We start from the raw sequence: 22224 nt of genomic DNA on the forward strand, positions 1-22224 counted from the left end.
GTTGCTTTTTTATATAATAAATCTGTAATCATTCATAATTAGTGATTTGTATCTAAACAATTTCAATTGTTGTCTTTTATAGCTGTACTTATGCAGAATATCGAAGTAAAGTTTCCCTTTCTTAGCACATTTCTTTTTTGTTTTGATTCATGAAACGGGACTATTGAAGGTAACCCAACCAACACAACCACATTAATCCCTTCCACTGCAGTCTGTTAGGCCAATTCACATCATATAGGTCAAAACACCAGACTCATCTCCATCATTCTGCCTCAATTCTCCCTGGGTAGCCAAGCAGACACAAAAGAGTGTGTAGAAAACTGAACGGAGTGATGCAAGCTCCCGTTAAATGCTCAAAATGAACAAGAAGAGTCATCAAAAATATGCAATACAATGCAAAAGACTTTAATAAATTTCAGAAGCGCACACATACATAAACAAACATTTACAGTTTTCTCCACACTGGCAAATCAAAGTCAATTACAAAGATCATGTAAGGTGCATATTGTACTTCACATTGAATAAAAGTGAGGTTTTCTGTCTCCCTTACAAGGACAAATGCTCTCCCCAGGTTTGATTTTTTTTTTCTTTTCTCCAAAGATCAGGCAAATCTAATTATTACACAGTGCTAGGATGCTATGTATAATTCATACTGTGGCTCCTACGCAGTAGTGAATACATTTGATACCATAATTACATGAACATACCTCCTTAAATAATATCAACCTGCCTCATCACAAAGAGGTAACACACATAAAATTAAAAGCTTTAAAATAGACATAGTCTGTACAACCGTAACAATACATGACTGGAACAAAATCAAAAAAAGGCTTCTGGTCCGTGCAGTAATTTCATTTAACTATATATAGATGCTTACAAGAGGGTAAACAGCCTCTGGTCCAGTCCATCTGTACATATCTAATTGACTACACAGGCTATGTCCATTTTAATGACTCTAATTCTATGGTTATATGTATGTACTGAAGATGCCTTGGAGGCCTTACCTATCAAAGAAGTCTTTAACTTACCAATTAACAGGACTATTGAACAACAATGCTGCTAAACCATCAAGCCAGGTACTGATGTATGCTGCAGAGAGGAGACATTGTGCCGTGATGACTTTATGGGTGTCGGAAAACTGGAGAGAAAACTGAAGTTAAGCTCCGAGAAAAAGGCCAAAGAAGCATTAATTGCAGCATAGTGGATTTACTGTCAAACGGCAACTTATTGCTGTCTTTAAATGGATTCCTGGATTACCTTTTCATTTTGGCGTTTTTGTCATCAGATTTTTTTTTTTCCTTTTTTTTTCTTTCCGTTTTTAGATGTCAGTGTAAATAAGTGCACAAAGTCAATTTTTTTCTTTTTTTTTTTTTTTGCTTAAACCCACCAACCCATATTAAAAACTGCCTGAGGATTATATATTATTATTATTCTTGATTTAACCATCTGGAGTCATTTTAATGTGGATCTCACAGGTTAAACCACTCCAGACTTGGGAATCGAAAGCGACACACAAAAGGTTAGGCTTAGTGCTCTTCAAATCTGCCCTACATAAACAGCTTTTGATTATAACCCCAGCAGTTAGTCCCTTGTGATTGTGGCTTAGCTCCAAGTATTAAACTTGTCCCGCCATTCCTCCCAGTGTAATAACAGCACGGAGATCAGTACCACAGTTGTAAAGAGCCGCAAATGCGGCGGCGGAGGTCACGCGAATTTCTGCGACGGTGCAGCCGCGCTCGTCTCTGACGGCGCTGTCAGTGTGACGGAAAGAGGTGAATTTCGATAGCTATGATGTGTGTGTGTGCGCGTGTGTGTGTGTGTGTGTGTGTGAGCTCATTACTAATGTAAGCCTACAGGTCGCAGGCTTTGCAGCATAAATACATCGTAAGTCATTAGTTCCATGAGCAAGCTCGATTAGAGCGACGTCAAATGATACAAGAAATATCGAAAGTAAGAAAATAAAATGGCCACCAGGCAGTTTTGAAAACAAGGCAAAGAAATGCAATCAATAAATAAAAACACCATCAACTCTGTGATAGATATACATACATACATATAAACATACTTTACAGATCTACTGACTGTATTTGACACCTATTTTACAGGGTGGGTGCTGGAGCGGGACATTTTTGAGGAGGGTTCAGGGCAAAACAATATCATCCTCACTGACACAGGGAAATAATAGCATCAGACTTATAAAGCATTTCAAACTTTCAACAAATTCACAGGAGGAGCTTTGTCAAGTTTCAGGCAGCAACGAGAAGCGCGTCTCCTTTTTTTTTTTTGTCACGAGAACCCCCCCAAATTCCTCTTTTCAGCGGATTGTGTGAAGAGGTGGGGTTTGAGGCTGTAGAGACAGTAAAGTACTTGTGTCACCTCTTCAGTTCTTGCCTTCCTTCTTTTCTGTCCTCTGCCCTCTCTCTCTTTCCTCTCTCTTTTCTCTCTTTAGGTAGTGGGAGCTAGAGATTGATTTTAATCCTGTGGGAGCGAGCTGTACCTGTGCCACAGAGTGTGCCATAGTGTGGTGGTTTCAGTGCCATCTCCTGAAATATAGAGAGACAGACAGATATAGGGAGATTGGAGTTACAATATCATCGAGCTCTGAGGCCGTGTTGCCTTATCAGTGTGAAGCTACGGCGAACACTGAATAATAACGAAAAAAATGAAACAAAAAAAAAATCTCTGAAAAGTGTATAGATCTTTAAATAAATTTAGCATTCTTCAAGGTACGGCTGGCAATCAAGTTATTATCTCGTCAGGTTTCCTTGAAGAATGCTACGAGTGTCACACATGTCTGTGCATTTTCCTGTACTTATCAGAGCACGCAATCTTATCCAATTATCACTCCCAATTTGTCTTTTTTTCTCTCCCACCACACTAGCGCAGCACTCTTCATTTCCCCTTGAAAAACATTTGGATCAATTTAGGCCCACTCTTTCATTCATATCCTTGCCAGTGGATCCTCTGATATGTACAGAATATCACATTTCGCAGTTCCACGGAAAGTTTGCGACAGTTCTATGAATGTTGGTATGGGAGAGCTGACCTGGATTTTGTTTTTTTGTTTTTTTGCACCAGCAAGGCAAAGTGATTACAGATGCAATGACTCAAAACAAAAGGAAAAAAATGAAATAAATTTGATTTAAAAAAAAAAATTATAAAATGATAAATAACAAACTATAGTAACTGCTGGAAACTAATAATAAAATGACTGCGTCTATAGATCAACATTCCTAAATTGGCCTTTTTTCGGTGGAATGTCTCACTGACCAGCACCTCACTTCGATTTATTTGACACAAATTTAGCTGACGCACCAGCACAAAGCGAAAGTCTCAGACAACACTCACGTCTACGATGCATCTAAACCGAACTCAAAAGACGATGAGGATGAAACCACAAAAGCCAAACACAGCCTTCCCCTCTGTGATGTCTGCGGAGGAGAGCGTCATTAAACGGCTTCCTGCATTGCGGCCTCGGACTGATCGGCCAAACAAAAGCCACTTTTATTCTCTGCATGTTAATGCTGATGTCGAAGATCACTCAAACATAGTAAGTCATTTGATCTGCCTCCTCCAAAGCACAAACTCTCACAAGAGCTCCTCATCACTGGAGGCAGATTGACCTCTAATAACAAGGGGGTAGGGGTTAAAAGAAAATGATGAGATACATTAAAAAAAAAAGAGAGAAGAAGAAGAATGAGAGGAGATGGGAGGGAATAGAGGAGGCCTGAATTTGCAAATACGGCTCCCGCTGTATAATGAACCCATATGGTGGCACAAATCGGAGGTCTCTGAAGGATTTTTATAAGCTTTACTCTTTATCGGCTACATCTGTAAAGTCCCTGAAAACATTTTGGTGACCTTCAACTATAATTATCTCTTCCTGTGTTCTGTCCCATTATTATTCCATGGGTGGGCTTTTTGTCTTTGCTTTGTTTTCACCCACTTTAGGTGTGTGTGTGTGTGGCAACGAGAGATCAGTGTAAAGGCACTAAAAGCACAATGTGTCACTTTGATGCAGGAAAAGGGAAACTCAACATCCTGCCTAAGATCTCAGCTTTTTGGAGTTTGGTATTATGATGAAGAGAGACGGGAAAAGCTTGCACTTACAGACCAAATGCAGGTTTTACTTTAAGAACCACACTTGAAGTAAGCTTTACACATTTGACTGTGCTCAGATATTCTGTCTCTTTTTATTTTTTTTATTTTTTTTTTTTTCACCTCATCACATAAAAGCAAAATCCACATCTTTTGAAGAAGTGCTGCTTTTAAGGGTTCTTTCTCACACTTTGAAAATAGAGTCGTTTTAAAGAAGCACAAAGATTAAATCAAACAGAGATGATATTGTTAACACGGCCTCGACAGACGCGGCTGCTGGTCATCCATTGTCACTTTGGATCCTAAGAGCGGGACTCACCCCAAGATATTTTGTGGCATCCCCAGTGATCTTAAAGGATGGCTGTCTTTTTTCTTTTCTCTTATCAGCCTCATTCGCAAACCAATTACAGTGATTTTAATCATACTGTATTACGAGTGATTAACCCTTTAGTGCATTTAATTAACCTTTGCAGCCACTGATTCTCATCAGGCAAACCTTGATGCTATTTTTTTCCATTACTCAGGCTTTAAATAAGCACATTTAAAACTGGTGGGAAATCTAATGTCTAAAGTGGGATGAATCACTCGTCAATTGCTTAAGGGGACAGGAAAAAAATTAGGTGTGTTGTCAGCTTAACATCAATGAAAAATGTGGCTGTTAAGGAGAAGCTACCAGAACAGACGTTTAAAATGTACCTAACAATCAAATACTGCGACTGTGAGGCACTGAAATGGGAAAGTATTTGACATTTCAAGCCTGTCGTCTGTTAAAACATTGACTAAATATACCTTGGAAGAAGTGTAAAGATTTGAGGCAATGTTTACTGATCACATATTCACTGATCTTAAATTATTCACCCCTAATTCCCCCTCTGATCACCAAAATAAGTGAAAATCAATTTAAATCCTTAATGCATGAAATTCATAATGGATGATAATTCAGAATTGTTGAATGCAGACTGCATATTTTTGCATATTTCAGGGAAGTCACTGCCAGTACGGTGGGAAAATCTTTCTGACAAGTCGTCAGTGTGTCGTATAAACACATTACGGATTAAATCTTTGGTACCAGGGGCATGTGGAAGGCTTATGGGTAATGTACCATGGCAGAGCATAGCTTTTAACTAGGGTTTCAAATAAAAGGTGGATGAAGGAATGACTATCAACTGTGTGTGGGTGTCTTCATAAATTAGCCTAAGTACAATACTTCACAGGATCAACAGTCATTTACTACAACTATGATATGAGGAATTTAAGCTGGCTCGGTGTCACACAGTAACACACTGGGGGCAAAAAAAGGAAGAACTGAACCACACATCCAGAAACCCGCTGCAACATGAGGCTAGACGCAAACAAAAGCAGGCACCTCATCAAACACAATCAATTATTGATGCAATATCATGAAATTGACCCAGAAGTGGATGAATGGCAGTTGTGATAATCATGATCAAAACAGTAACTGAAATGAAAGACGGCGCAACAAGGAAACAACCAAGTCTGAAAAAAAATGTAAAAAAAGCAAAAAAAAAAAAAACAAAAAACAAAAAAAAACAAGCGTATGGATTTAAAAAAAAAAATCAGCTGGAGGTGTAAATTAAGGCAGCACTGGATGAACTGCTACCCCGCACACAGACTAGTCAGCCTTGATTAATTCCGTTGTGTTGTGTGTGATGGCAGGTCAAATATCAACATGAACATCGTCTGTCACAAATTAGGGAGACAATGATAGCATTTTTCATTGTCCTGTCAAACACAAACTGCGACACATGGACGTGGCTACCCTTTGTTGTGAAACCCTCACATCCTTTTCTTTGTGAGCTAATTTAAAGCATGTAAAAAGTGTGTATAAACATATGCCATTTGCACCAATAATTGGGGACATTAAAGTAGAGCATTTATGAGCTAAATGCAATATTGGCCTGCCAGGTTTTTTTATGGACTACGGCTCCCTTGGTGTTTAAGTATATTGGTCTCAAGGCTCTGCGTCACCTTGATCCCTCCGACCCCTTCCCCCGCCCAAAGCAGTACTCAGTCTTCCCCACAGCGCTCTGCTCTAGCTGTCAGTACTGAGCAAGGCCACCTCTCCTTACCTCTGATTTACATTTATTTCCCTTGCCAGCTTTTATTTATTGGGGCACTTCGCATTTGGCACATATCTCTTAGGGAATCATAAGCCCTTCGCTGTACCTTGGCATTCAAATGAGTTTCCCTCCCACAATGCCTCACTGGCACAATTAAGACGGCACTCAACATTTTGAGGAGAAAAGCCACCGAAAAGTGAGCTTTTTTGTTTTTATGCTTTCGCACATCAAGGGCACTTATTTGTTTTTTGCTTTGTATTATTACCTTCACATGAAGTTGCCAAAATGAAGACCTGATGAAATGAGTAGCCTTTAACACGTTTTGCAAGCCTTGTTTAAACATGATGGCCGAATGTGTCCAGGCTTATTTGCCCTTGAACTCAAATGTGTCAACAGACAGTTGAAATATTGTTGCCCAGGTTGTTATTTTTTTTAAAGGCTCCATTATCATTTGTTTACAAAGATGTTTGAGAAATGTGACCATCGTAACTACACTGGAGACATCACTCAAGCTTTTAATGAATACAAAATGAACCTACATATGTATTTTGGTACGTGATTAAGCAATGATGATTGCTTGTAAAGGGAGAATGAATACAAGAATTAAAATGAGCCAAGTGAAAAGACTGCCGTTTTAATTGTGACAAAATATGTTTTATTCATCTGTTTTGTTTCTTGAGCATTCCTACTTTTAAGTGCAAATGACATTCATGTAGACATGATCGTGATCTGTGTTTGAAAATCCCCTTGCTTTGTGCTCCCACCCTTCCCTTTTCACGTCGCCTACCAGGGGACTGCGAGGGGAGTGTGAGGAGGGACTAGTGTGGGTGGGTTTAAAAAGGAAGTCATGAATTACCTGTCGGGTGGTGATTTGCCCCGCAGTCTTGAATCCCCCCTGACAGCTGCACTCTGAGACACTGTATGGGTCGGAACTAGTCGACGAGCACTTGGAGAGTGAGTCACAGCCAACCACGAACGTGTTGTCCAAGGGAAGCTCCTGGATCACGTGGTGTTTCTTTGGGGCCACAGGAGTTTCCGGTTTAATTTGAAAGGTAGGCTGAGGGGATGCAGACTTGTAATGCTTGGCTAAATCTGGGCTGTCAGGTTTGAAGGTGGTAGGCGTGGTCGCCCAATTGTACTTCCCCATGGTTTGCTCCTCAAGCTCCACAGGGAGATCCAGCGTACCATTAACATGCTCATGGGTGGGGTCGTCAGGCTTGGATTCATCTATGGTCACAAAGTTCAACAGAAGGCTCTTGGGGGATCGCTTCTTCCTCTTCTTTTTCTTCTTGATCTGGCGATTTTCTTGGTTGGGTGACACCCACTCCCCACTCTGTTTGCCCTTTTGTACTACTTTGTGTCTGGGTGTCTGCCGGCAGCGCACCAAAGCAGTCACAAATATCACCAGGATGACAGTCATCGTTCCTGCTATGATGGCTATGACAACAATCACATATCCATTAGCTTGAGGTGTTACCTCACTGTCCCCTATGTTACGGTCCAAAGGCGTCTCCATGCTTTTCCGCAGCTGCTCTTGGATAAATGTAGCATTTGACACAGTGTCGTTGACAAACAAGTGAATGAGTGCAATGGCATGTAATGACTCAGGCTGACCTAAATCTTTGACCTTGACAACCAGCCTATGCAGCCCCTGATCAGCTGCGACTATTTTCTCCTGCAGTGTTATGTTACCCGTTGTTCTGTCGATGGCAAAAAGACCTCGAGGGGAGACCCTAGATGTGATGATGATGCTGCTGATGATACTGTAATGCAGCTCGGCATTCATACCTGTGTCATTGTCAATGGCAAATACTCTGGTGACCACAGCGCCAGGGGTAGTGGTGGTTCGCACTAAGTCATATGAGTAGTTGGAGGATGGGATGACGAACACAGGGCGATTGTCGTTCACATCAACAACATTGATGGTGACCTTGGCATAGGAGGAGCTCGGAGGTTGCCCTCCGTCAACAGCCTTGACCATAAACGTGTAGGAGCTTTGCTGCTCCCTATCAAAGGTGATATTGGGTTTGATGACACCGGTTTGAGGGTCAATGATGAAATTGTCCTTCCCGTTCAAAATGGACAGGGTTACAACAGCATTATCTCCAGCATCTGAATCTGTCACTGTGATTAAGCCCACAGTTCCATAGAGAGGCAGGTTCTCAGGCACATAGAAGTTGTACTCGGGGTGTGTGAAAGCTGGACTGTTGTCATTAAGGTCCTGGACGATTAGCCTGACAGTGACATTGCTCTGCAGGGACGTAGAGCCATTGTCTCTTGCTATGACAGTGAATGAGTACCTCTCCTGCTTCTCTCTGTCCAGTCGTTTGCCAACAGAGAGAATTCCTGACCGTCTGTCTATGTTAAACCCATCAGGTGCATCGGGGCCAAGGGTATAGATAATCTCAGCATTATGCCCACTGTCTGCATCAGTGGCGCTGATTTTTATTAACTGTGTCGAGGGGTCATTGTTCTCCGGGATGGAAAGCTGGATTTCCGGCTGAGGAAAAATGGGTGCATTGTCATTTTCATCCTTGATTTTGATTAAGACCATAGCAGAAGTGTTCAAAGGAGGCGTCCCCCTATCCGAGGCAACTATCTTAATTGCATATTCTCGAGTCGTCTCATAATCTAGAGGGGCAGCTGTCTCGAGCAGGAACTGATCATTAAAGACAGGTTTCAACCGAAAAGGAACATCATGGTCAGTGTAGCAAGCTACTTTGCCATAAAGCTCTGCGTCCTTGTCAGTAACAGTAATTAGAGCTATTTTGGTGTTGAGAGGTGCATTTTCAGATAGCAGAACAGTCCCATTCACTAGGTTGATAATGTAGCGAGTGTCAATGGAAGGAACATTGTCATTAACGTCCGTTACATTAACAATCACTGTGGCTCTGGAGGGGGTGGAGCTGCCGTCGCTGGCCAGCACGATGAGTTTATGAACAGGAGTTACTTCCCTGTCCAGAGGCTGCTTCACAGTGATCAGTCCTGTGGAGCTGTTGATGGCAAAGTGGCGTTTGGTCGAAGAAGAGATCTGGTTGCTGAAGGCAAAATGGATCTGTGCGTTGGAACCCAAGTCTGCGTCCGTGGCGTGAAGTTGAGCGACCGATGTCCCCATCGGGGCGTTCTCTGGTACAGACACCTCCAACTCGCTGTCCTTGAAGATGGGGCGATTGTCGTTGACATCAGAAATGGTGACCTGGAGAATGGCAGTGCTGGACTTCGGGGGGTTGCCACCATCCTCGACCTTTATCTTCATGACGAAGGTGTCTTTCTGCTCACGGTCCAAGTTCTGCTGCACGATAAGCTGTGGCCACTTGTCGCCTTCAGGAGTCTCAATGATGTCTAAGCCAAACTCATTGACACTCTGCAAAGACAAGACATGATGGTTAGTTAACTTTATTGTATGAGACACACAACGATTATCAAAAACGTTTTGAAATCTGTTTAACATCAACTTTGCCGATGAATTAGTTCCATAAATGAAGCTACACATACTGTCATTTTTAAGTGGAGAATAGAGAGGTATGCTGGTGTGGTGGGAAATGCAGCATGGCATAGAGTGTTTTATTTTTCTGAGCAGCTTGTTGACACATTTCCTTAGGTTATGCAGGTTCACTTGAAGCCCTCCTCCTGCATTCTGATGAATTTCAAGAACATGTTCAACAGCCTGAGACATTCTGCTTCATGACTGCTCCGCTCATTTTATACCGATCCCCTTCAATGTGCAAACATGCAAATCGTTAGTGCCTTACAACTTCCAGATTTATTTCTTTTTTGACATAAACTATAAACTAAATGCTGCAAACAATATCAAATGTCAGTTAATTAATCCTTTCAAACCGTGAACAATCATTGTCATGAATCAAGTCCCTCCACCTCTCCAAGAAACTACCGCTTGAGGGGATTAATTTGCCTGCTTAGCCTTCTCATGAGATTGCCTGTGTCTTTACTAAAAAGAGATTTCAGTCTTCCTTCCTATCTTGTGTCATGTTCGAATGGAGCAGGAAACCTTACAACATTTCGACTTTGTGAGAGACGAAAAGAAACAGCACTAAACAGAGACACACCGGCAGGCTCCTATTTAAATACGCCGCACCACAAGACCAGATCGCCATAGATTAAGAGAAGGAGAGTGAAAAATTCTGCATATTAGAAAAAGCTTTTAGCTCAAGAAAAGCAAAAGCAAGGAAAAAGTGAAGCCTGAGGAAAATGAAAACAAATGCATGAGTAATCCACACGACAATCCCGAGGAACTGGCACTGGCTGTTAAGAGTAATTGCTTCCCATCCAAAAAACTAGCACTAATGTTTACAATTTCAAATGGAGTACGGTATGGATCCATACTGGGGGGGAAAGCATGGGGGGAGGGAAAGCGAAATGGAGCGAGGGAGGGAGGGAGGGAGGAAAGGAGGAGAGAAGTTAGTGACAGAAAAGGAGAGGAGGAGAAAGAGAGTAGGGGGAGGAAATAAGAAGAAGATCAAGCCTGTGAATGAGCTGCATGCACATTATGAAACAAAGAAGCCCTTTGAAGCTCTTTCAGTCAGAAGCAGTTTCATGGTAAAACAAGAAAAAGCATCCTCTTTAAAGAGATAAGCTTCATGCTGCACATAATGTTGGAAGAGATTACTCTGTCTAGGCACAGCTATCAAATGAGATTAAGATATATACATTCTCCTTGTTCAAGGGATGAACATTTCGACCAAATTCAGAGCACAAGAGTCCCGAGTAGGTTTCGAAATCTCAAACTGTCCTTGTGCCAGCACAGCGTTGTAGCCCTCACAAGGAAACGTGCAGCAGCAGCATGTAAATTATTGTGTACTCTGAAAAATTGCTTGCTGAGGGAATGTTGTCAACATGTCAGTGATTGACAGAACTACTTAAAACAGCCAACACTGCAGCAACGATCTTTCAGACCTTATTTTTTGTGATCCTTCTGGCAAGCAAAAGTCATGAAGGGATAAGCAGACATGGCATATAAAACTCTGTGTTACAATATAAAGAAACTGCCCTATGGATTAACTCATCTAAATCTTTATGCACAATTCAGAACTGCTACTGTCGTAACTGAAAGGTTCACGAAAACATTGTGGGAGCTGTATTGTTCAGAATGACTCCAGCCGTACGGCGCTCCCCAATCCTCAGCTGTTTGAATAGTTCAGGGATTCGGCACAGTAGCTCAGTATCTGCCCTGATATTTGGCAAAGCCTGATGTTAATAGTAGGATGTAGAGTTAGAATGTGTCAAAGGGAATGCTGCACAATGATTTATGAGCCAGCATTTCCTCTATGCTTTTGTCTTGGTTTCACACAATTTTACAACTGACAAGACAGCACTCACCGCATTTCAATAAGTTGAAGAGAGCTATCTCTCAGGCTGCGCATCCTCCTGAATGCAGAATTAGTCTGGTGGATTGTGATAAGATCTAGGGCAGGCTAAGAAAAGGCCAAATAGTAGCATGAATCACTTACTGCAAACCTTAAGGCTGAGCAAGAAGGACAAAGCTCCCTAAACGACAAGGTGTGCACATAATGCCGTTCCTCACTCCTCTGCCTCACCTGCACTGTCCAGATGCATTGCTCTGTTGTTTCTGTTTTACTTAGATAAGTTGCTTTTCAGACCACAGTGAGCAAAGTCGAGGCACGGCATCGGATACGTGGCGGCCTGTGCCGTACACAATTCAATCAGAGTCAGCTAATTTAGATGAAAATGATTGAGGGACACTGACAGAAGCAGAGGTGGTTGATGATGAGGGCAGGTTGATTCTGAACCCCATTTTGCAGACAGTGCCTCAGATTATCTGTGGATGCATCTTTCAGTCAAGTTGATGACCTTATTAAAACTCAGAGGAGACTCAGATTGGGCTGTGAATATATCAGGGCGACTCCAGTCACGGTGATGCCCAAGGATGGGACTAAATAGGGAGTGGTATTCATCACCAGCTATAGCACCGCTTTATAATGCTGATAGAAACTCACTTTCTTGCCCTCCCCGCTTTCTTTCATTCTCCCTTCATTCTTTTTCTCGAGCCCTCATCCACTATTGCCCCTGGCTATGATCTCATGCATATAATTAAGACACAAGAACCTGGGAATTGTTTGCCTCGTTTTGTCAAACCGAAGAAAAAGATAATGTGTCAAAATAGGATGCTAATGAAAAGTGGAAATGCTTGACAGTGAACCTTCTCCCTCAAAATGTAATGCCTATAGGCAAGCATGCGATGAATTAATCAAATTATCCTTGCTACTTGGGATTGAAGGCTGAATAAATTTTGCATCTTCAAATTATTTTTGGGAATAAAATTGGTCAGAACAACACTTGAAGCACTTTGAAAAAAAGTGCTTCATCTACTGAAAAATCTCAGGTATATCTCAGATACGCAAAGTGGATTGCCCCTGGAAATTACTGCAGGAAATGCCTGGAAAGGTGGCAGAAGGGTGAATCTAAGAGCTCCCCAGACTGCCCAGCCTCAAAACACACATCCACTTCATCATCTTGGCTATCAGTCGGGCAAAGTATAAACCCAGAAACAGAATCTTTTATCTGAATGGAACGACTGAACAAGTTGCCCACTTCAATGTGCTGAAAGATGCTGGCGCTGGATTAATGTGATCCTGCAAAATCAGACATCACTGGAACAAACAAAGGGAAGAATGGCTGCGAAAAGCAAAAATCAACAGCTGAATTTATTTTAGAGCAATGTTTTATTCTGTGTTGATCTGAGTTATTATTTGAATGTATAAAGTGATTGAATCTCCTTTCAGACGAGGTCCTCCTCCATCCATGCATGTGATTGCTTTCTCTGACCTTGACTATTTCTTTGGACAACCTTTCTACAATTGAAGTGATGTAACACACTGCTGCACTGATGGCAGTGTTTCGCTCAAAGAATGATTACCAGCCATTATGTGTCGGGCTGGAGGACTTTATAAGATTAAATTACCTGTTGTCTATCTCAGCTTCGGAAAAGGACAAAGTTAGTCAAAAAGGTGACCATACTTCTTTCATTGGCTCTTTGCGATGACAACCCAGACGGGCTCAAACCACGGGCGGTGACGGACCGTGGACTGTGGCTCACGATGCTACAGCATCGTAACCATTTACGGACCGTACCCTGCACAACACAACAAAACTGGGCAAACTATAATTCTGAGGGAGCTTTGGAGACAAATCTCTCAGGACCATACAAAGATAGTCCAAGGGTGGCTTAGCGGCCAAGAGCTATTCTAGGAAATGCTTGCACATTCCTTCCCCACTAAACCCCTGGCTTTCTCCTGCACTTCTGAAATAAAAGATACCAAAGGCTGTAAATGTCTCTGGCTCTTTAAACACTTCTCCCTGTGTTTTACTCATATGGAACATTGGGGCACAAGGAAATTAATCTCGAGTACAATGAGAATATAATGAGAAGAACTGAATCAGGCACGCAGAGCCAAGTTTGCTGTAAGACGAATTTCCTGCAAAAGATAATACAACCACTGCCTAGGCACAGGTTTTAGAAAGCTATATATTGTGAAAAGGGCAAAGAAAATTATTGCAGATGATCATCATTATGAGCAGAACATTTGGTTGGTGATTTTCCAGGCATGAACAATTCAGGACATTGCACTGGAGAGGTCTTGGCAGTGGATAGACTCTTTAAAAATGCAAATTGGTATTCAAGGCAGACGCGGACAGCAGTGATTCTTTTCATTCCAGCACAGTGTTAACTTCATCTGAGATTCCAAGACGGACTTGTCATTTCTGTCTCGCACTGTTATTTCAGATACAACAACTTCTCTGTATTTATTGTGCTCAGGGTGTCCTCCGGAGTGCTTGCATCTCCCTCTTTAATTACACGTCATTTGTGTAAACTTATGTCATCTCCAATGCGCGTCTATTCAGAACGCTTGAAGTGTCGCGTCGTCTGCACATGAACGGCGCATGATATTATCTTACATTGCTGAATTTCAGGCAGAGTCCATTAGGTAGAAAGGAATATTGCTCTACGCTCTAATAGAACATCAATTAGATAATGAAAAAAGCTTTTTCCTGGTTCTGCGTGAGACACATATTAACATAATACTGCTCATTCCTTCTCACTTGCTTTAATCTGCTGTGTTCGGTTCATGTAACCTGTTGCTAGAAATTGGATATCCAATATGTGCTGCGTCTGCACTTTCGACTGTATGCTACTGATATTACTGTACAGGATGAAACCTTGCTCACTTTTACACCCTCCTCCCATAATGAAATAAAACATTTGGAAATATTAATGGCTGGCGTGAAGTATTTTCGGCTTTGCAACATATTCCACATTATGGAGAAGTAGGTCATACTTTCAATGCAGTCTTTAAATTAATTTCCTGTGTGTGCACATACAGTGCAGCGCTATATGCTCTGCAGTCTGTTGCTGGTTTATAGAACAAACAAATACAGGATCTGAATACTATTATCTGGCATCCCCCCCCCCCAAAAAAAAAAAAAAATCCCAAACAAAGAAACCAAAAGCAAAGTCATGAAGAACATTATAGGTGCATACTAATTAAGAACAGTCCATGAATCAGACCTGCCACAGACAGGTGACATGCTGCAGGCATGGCAATGTCAGAGCTTAATCAATATAATGTGTACTGAATATTCTGCTTGCGTCGGAGACAGACATCTAATTTGAAAGAGACAATTAATTTTATACTTATTATCTTGTTTTTTATCCTTTGTAATTGTTTCTACAAGGTAAAGTACAAAAGTCATTTCGTACTTTTTTTTTTCCAATTAAAGGTCAATAAAATGTAAGACTATAATAGTTTTCTGCTTCTCATTCGTACAGGTCTTTTAAGTAAACCAGTAACTGTTTGAGGAGCCAAAAGGCCTCTTCTCCATATATCCTTCACCATCAGTTTCTATCCTAATTCACTCTAATTAATTTGCAAGAAATGACTTTCAGTCTCAACATGAGATTGCAGACTTGCAGTAATAGAATCTATCAACTTTAATTTCAGTGGGGTAGATCTTCTCTTGGGAATGCATCTCTTCAGATACTTGGACGTTTTTGAGATGAATTTTTTGAATCATAGCAAGCAGTTCATCAATAGTCTGATTAATCTGGGATGCGGTGCATACAAGGCCTGAGTGGCATTGCTTCAGTCCAATAAGATGAATGCTTTCTATTTTGAAAATGAAATAACTCTTTAGGTTTTCCTCAGTTCCAGCAGGAACTCCATTAGTTTTAGTTTGAGTTTGTGAAGAAGACGAGCCAGGAGTGATTCTCACCTTGACGAGTTCATAATGCTGGATCCCATTGATTCCTACGTCGGGGTCGAATGCCGAGGGCACCGGGTATCGGGTGTTGATGGCTGTGTTCTCGGGGATGGAGATGTTTATTACAGTCGATTGGAAAAGGGGTGCGTTGTCGTTCACGTCCTCGATCAGGAAGCGGATCTTGACCAGTCTGAAGATCTCGTCCGGCAGAACCGCCACTTCAATCTCATAATAGCAACGTTTCTCGGTGAAGACCCCCGAACACAGCTTCTCCCGGTCAATTCTGTGGTTGGTGGTAAAGATCTCCCCTGTGTTGGCCTCCACCCTCACCAAAGGCACGTCACCTGTCTTGTACACAGGCTTGAACTGCAGCGGAGAGGACAGCCGGATGCTGGGGTCCAGGTTGAGGTCCAGGTCCTTGCGAAGGTTTCCGATGCGAACGTTCTCCGGCTGCTCCTCCTTCACCGTGTAGTCCCTCTCCTGAGCCTGGCATAGTAAGACTGCACAGGTGAGCAAGACCACCAGCGCATGAGCTTGACTTGCTAAGTCCATACTCAAGAGTAGAGGGGAGGTTTCTCTTCCACTGCAGCAATCCTGCCACAGGAGAGAGACAAGATGGAGAGAGAGAGAGAGAGAAAAAAAAGAAGAGACACAACACGTTATGTCAGTAAAGAAAATTCTGTTCAAATACTGCTGTGATTAGTACTATTTTCTCTCACAGAGTTTCTCAACTTGACCTCTTCATCCAAACTAGTTATGAGCCAACATCCTTCCCATGTCTTTGAGTGCAAATTAATGGCGGTTTTACACAATTAACCTTTGATGACATCCACTGAGCAAGCAGGCACGTAAAGGTTAGTAGTTCATGCATTCCATCAATCCGTTTCATTGCCGTAATAAACATTTTCAGGTTTTTATTGAGAAGCATAAAAGTGGTCGAGTTCACTGATAAAATTGTTTGCTATGAAAAAGCTTGTTCACAAACCACCTTCCTTGAAAAATACTGGACTCGTGGAACCTTTGATTCACATTTGAATGACACCGAGTCAATATGGTGCATTAACGTCTTCCCAAAATGCACCTCGCACCCAGACTGCAGCTCAGTTGCAGGAAGCAGAAATAAGCCTTAAGCTTTGGTGCTTCCATGCATGAACAAACACACACACACACACACACACACACACACACACACACACACACACACACACACACACACACACACACACACACACACACTCTTGCAGTTGTACTGCTTGACAGCAGCTATTAATGGAGAGCCTCATTTGCTCTGAATGTAAACAATTGAGCTCTCAAATATTTCATGAACGCCCATGTGTGTAAACTAGCACTGCATGATAAGAGCACTGCTCAGAGGAGACAACATTATGAAATTATTAATCGTTGGAGCCACCATCAGTCAAATGACTAACATTTAATCGTAACTTCATTACATCCTCACAAATGTTATTTTCTTTTTCACAGATATCAAATTTAAACACTAACCAGTTTGCTTTTACTACAGAGTGATAATAAAACCCTGAGGAGAAACTGCGGCACAGATGGGTTAACCATAACTGAGCATTATTCATTAATAAGTCCTCGCATGGAGAATACCAGTTCATTTGATGCCGTTTCACAATGAAGTCATTTCACTGTTTTATATGTGTGAAAGCTTGCCAAAGGGCAAGAACCCCAAGTGCCAAAACCCAAGTAGGTCACTGCAATATGAAGAAGAAATCATACTCTGCAGTACTGGCCCTGGCAGTACATGCTAGTATAAAATATTGACTGCTCTCCACCAGTTCATTAGTAGGTTATATAGTCAGTTACAGAGGGAGTTATTTCAAGTGGTTTGTTAGCTGACTTGTTCATTCATTTAACTCCTTTTGAGATATATTTCACAGATTTATTCCCTTAATTTCCATCAGAATTAAAGTAATCCTTGTTAAGGTCTGACCACACAGGCATTAATGGGCTTTTATATTCCATTAGTATAAATACAGTTTCTTTGCAAAAGTACATTTGTTTTCAATAGAATTTTTTTTTCTTTCTTTTTTTTTTAATTAAAGCGCATAATTGAATTTTCTGGTTTGTTCCGAGTCCACATTAACACATCAGAGCTCTCTCTTCATAGGTGTGTGCTTACTTCTCAAACCCATCCTGACTACCCATCTGACTCAGTGCAATTTATTTAATAGCTAATAATTTCATTGCTCATATCCTACTGTGTGTGTTGTGCGTAGGTCCACCAGCTCCCGAAGTGTTTATTAGTCTCTCACGATTTTTCCCAGACATATTGGTCTGTTTTCATAAGGCAGCTTCCTTGAAATCATACATCAGTTTCCTTCAGAGAACGCCAAAAGTGTGTGACAGCCATCACACAAACAAATCACAGCTGCTGCTTTAAACTGCATTGCATACCTGCAAGCAGCAAGGGAGCACAAATGCTTCTCTGGGAACCACGATATTTGCTACTTCATGAAATTTCCATCATTTATATGAGTCAAGCAGTATCTGGTATAAAAGGTACGAGTACCTAAACTGCACTACAGGGGTTCTCTAAATTGGCAAGGCAGCAGCGTTCGTAGCCACTGAAGCTCTCGGCCCACTGACAAAGGGGGAATTGATTAAAAATAAGAATTTAATTAAGCCGGTTTTTGAATCTGCAACAAATGCAAAGCATTCATGAAATGTGCAAAGACGGGCTTCACACATTTCCCAAAGCAGTCACACGAGACTCATTAAAGATCAGTTGGACAGTGAAGAAAAAAAAAAAACAAAAAAAAAACATGGCCGACATCGATCAGTGTAAGGGTTACTCAGTCTACACATACAGCATGGGCAGGCCCACAACGTCACGTCAAAATATTGATGAGAGATATCCTATTAGTAACTGCGACACACTTTGCTTTGAAGTGTGCGTCTTACTGGGAGTGAGCAGCGATTGCTTTACTGTGATGATCGCCAGGCAGACCAAGGCTGAGCTCGCACGACGCATAATGAAGTTTAAATTACATCCTTAAATGGGATGTGATTCGCCGACGTGAAAAAAAAAAAAAAAAAAAAAAACACAGAAAAGATCAAAGCATGATCTAGATTTCCTCTCCCTTCTAAGTGACAATAATGTTCTGCGGAATGAAGGGATGTAGTATGTTTTCCACTCGCAGCACATGTCGGAGTATAAACGTTATCACACAAAACACCATCTTGTGATTCTAATGTGATGCCAGTGAACTGCATCTCACCAGGATTCACATACAGATTAACATTAAAGTGATATATGAAGTGTTTTCTTTTCCCAAGTGAAACTAAAATGCTAATTAGTTTATGAGAGGAACACGATGCCTTCGACCGTCCTGCTGCAGAGCACATTTAGAGCTCATATTCTATCAACTTTCATCGGATTCTTTTCTCTTAACATTGATTTTTCCAACATTAGCAGTGCTCTTCACATGTGACAACTGCTTAAAAACCTGTCCGTGAGGGATAAGCTAGGTGAGAGGAGGAATTGTGCTGGAGGGGAGAAAAAAGTAAGGAGGGGGGGAGATTCTAGGTGTCAGTCAGAGTGTCTCCTTTGCTTACATTTCACTAGTCTCCTGAAATGCTATTTTGAGCCCCAGACAGCAGCTTGAATCCAGTAGGCAAACTCAAGCCTGCCTCCCGGGAGACACGGTGAAGAGGAGCAGGCCGGTCCGAGATCACTTTACACGGCGGCGTGATGGACAGGTCTTCCCTGTATTTGCATCGGCTGAAGGTAGCGGTGAGAGCCGAGACATACAACTAGTGTCACCCCCCAGCTTCACCCCTCACTGGAAACTTTCAGCTGCTCTGAGGCTCACACCCAAGACATTTGGAGTCCTTTAACTGTCAAAGCTACATTCTTTTTTTTTTTTCTTGAATCTATCAATATTGCCTGTGGATTCAAAGAATTATTTAAAAGAAGGTATTTCTGGATTTAATAGTGCTGATTGTCTCAGGGTTTCTCTCTTTTTAACAACTTAAAGATCACTGACAGCCTGACAGATCAGGTTTCTGTCTTGATCAGTCACTTGTTTTTCATTCCACATAGCAACCACGGTTCTCTTCAGACGGTGGGGAAATGAAAGTTGCTGTCTCTTGGGAAACTTCCACAATGGCTTCAACAGGAGGAAACAGAGCAATAAAGCGGATGTGTCTTGTAGATTGAAGAGACTCAACATTCGAGTTTAAATGACTGAGATTTGATCTTTCACTGGTGATAAAGGGCCATATGCATCAAAGTTTGGGTTCATATTTTGCAGCATGCCGTCTGCATAAAGTCTGGAAAGATGAATAACAAACTGACAGATTTCAGGCCATTCTTGTGGCAGGAACTGAAAAAATGCTGATACTTTGATCGTTAAATATGTTCTGGATTCTTTTTTCTTTTTTCACCCTTTGCAAAGTGACAAGCTAATTTTCATCATTGTAATTATGGACCTCAAGAGGGCAGTCCATACATGCAAGTGTAATCCTAAAGCTAAATATAAGTGTGATCCAGTGGAGCCTTAGCATGAGCTTTACTTTATTTGCCTTCCATTTTCCCAAATGAAAACATGCTAAAGTTCAAAATTAAATGAAATATGAAGAGGAAAAAAAAACATATAAATAATTTAAATCAATTGTAAATAATTCAAAAGCCATCCAACAATCGAAGGACATACACAGCTGTTTATACGAGCATTTCATTTTTAACAATACAGAAGAAGAACTCATTGCACAGATTATGTAGCAGATTCTATATTGAAAAGTTTTCACACTGCAAGCGAATATTCTCGCAGTTACCATCCCTGACTTTGAATACAGGCAATTGAAATGTAGTGTCGTGTGATTCATGGGCATGTGAAATGAGAATTCACTGAGGAACATTCATGTGAATATCTCTCTTTGATTTTAATTACCATGGGTAAACTCTTACAGGACTTTTATACTGACTATGTGTGACTAGGTCAGACAGTTTGTGGGAGTTATATTGCAGCAATAACACAGACTGAGCGAGAAAAATCAGAAATTACAGTAGCAATACAACATGTTGGGGCTGTGGTTGATAACTCAGTGAACTCTTTTTAAAATCAAACCTACCCTGCAGGCCAATGTCGCCAAAACTTAGAACCCAGTTTTCTCTAAATCAGAGCCAATGAAACTAAACTGGAAATACATTTAGGCTGAAAACGCTACAAGTGTATCTATCAGGATGCTGTAATGTAAACTGGAATGTGCAAGTGGTTGCACTGCACTTTGCAAATCAAACAAATAAGAAACGTGTTCCTGCCAACCACGAACTCCATGTTCTCATATAAATGCTCAGGCTGAACCAAAACACACGGCTCACCTTGGGAAAGCTCGCATTAGTGTTTGATTTAATTCTCCCGCACATATTGAGTTCAACAGGCCTTTGAAAACCAGCCCAATTAGAATAGATGGCATGCAGAGCAGGTATGGGATATTAGGTACCCAAACAACCAACTGTGGTGGTTAATCCTGGAGCCAGGAGGGATTTACGCTGACTATTTGAACTGCTATTCCTAGAGGGAAAGAATTTTTCTTTCTTTATTTATTTATTTCTCTCTCCCTCTCGCTCTCTCCCGTGGAGTCGGAGCGTGAACAGGATGATCGCCCCGGAGGTTATGGTCTGTGACAGCTGAACCGCTTGACCAGGAGCGCTCCGTTTCCGCGCAACCCACGCACCGAGATTAGCGGCCAAGCTGCTGCGAAACCTGCGCTGGAAAAAAAAAAAAAAAAAGTCCCCGCAGTCAAGTCGGGATGCTCTTGGAAAAGTGGGCCTATCTACCTAACGATCAGCGGCGAACAAGACTGAATAACCCCCCGAAAGTCGTGACCATCCATGCGGCGCACATGCATAATGCGACAACTCATCTCAGATTCTCCACGACGCACCGTGTAAACGGATAATTTCTATTTACATGAGATGCGCGGTGATGCTGCTGGTGTCTTCCGAGCAGCTCGAGGAAAAAAGAAAAAAGAAAAGAAGAAAAATCCACGGAACACCAGAATGACCCACTACACAGCAGAGGACTGATTTATCCAAGTGCCTAGTAAGACTATCGCTAAATTTCCGTCCGGGCTTATGTTGCTGTCAGTGATTGTAAATATCACACAGTTCCTTTGCCAGTTGTTGGGACATCAATTTGATTTTATAAGGAGCACATAAATTAGGCTGCTGGGCGCTCTCCAGCGTTTCTAAATGCGCGGAGAGAGGACTGACCAGTGATGTGCGTGCGGTGAGACATCGCTAAAGTAAAAAAAGCACATTTTGGTCCCAGCAGTAAAATTCCGAAGAAGGAGCAAAGCTTACCTTTTTCTCTCCGCTTGAACTGGATGAAAAATCAGCCGTGCGTATTGCCGCGCAGAGACATCACCGGTTTACAAAAAAAGAAGTGCCATGAATTAGTCTGAAGGGGAAACGGCGAGAAAGGATCCTTCATCAGAAGCAGCAGAAAAAGGCAGTGAGAGTAGGAAAAAAAAATGTTATCCACTACTTATCCATGAGCTAAAAAAATCTGGGGTCCTCGCGTACAAGACAAAAAAAGAATTGGAAATAAAATCAAATAAAAAAATAACAGGAGCAGCGATCAACTTAGTTTGAAAAGGACGGCGTAATTCCTCCTCGGATGTCTTGGGCGAGCAATCCCACAGGCGGAGATACGCAGTGGTCCACGCTTCTTTTACATAAACTTTGTATCAGGAGCTAAATTTGCCCTAAAACAGTATTTTAGCAGCCGATCGTTTCTGGTACCAAACTTAGACGTGTGCGTAAAAACACCTCGAC

The 22224-nt window shown here is 41.7% G+C and overlaps 1 protein-coding gene across 2 annotated transcripts in view; it reads right to left on the reverse strand.

Moving 5' to 3' along the window:
• pcdh11 (protocadherin 11) overlaps positions 1-21948 on the reverse strand; it is a 123640-nt gene extending 101692 nt beyond the window's left edge. Inside the window, exons 1-4 of one of the 2 annotated variants that reach the window (XM_030108255.1) lie at positions 21751-21948; positions 15429-16010; positions 7036-9543; positions 1353-2543 (exon numbers count right to left, since the gene is read on the reverse strand). In XM_030108255.1, coding sequence (XP_029964115.1) covers positions 2460-2543; positions 7036-9543; positions 15429-15968 — 3132 coding nt within the window. In that variant the 5' untranslated portion in view covers positions 15969-16010; positions 21751-21948 and the 3' untranslated portion in view covers positions 1353-2459. Of the gene's footprint in view, positions 1-1352; positions 2544-7035; positions 9544-15428; positions 16011-21750 lie in introns of those variants that run through there. The other variant, XM_030108245.1, reaches the window with a different exon arrangement.
• Positions 21949-22224: the final 276 nt, after the last annotated feature.

The sequence above is a fragment of the Salarias fasciatus genome, chromosome 2 (assembly GCF_902148845.1).
Source record: "Salarias fasciatus chromosome 2, fSalaFa1.1, whole genome shotgun sequence".
NCBI lineage: Eukaryota > Metazoa > Chordata > Actinopteri > Blenniiformes > Blenniidae > Salarias > Salarias fasciatus.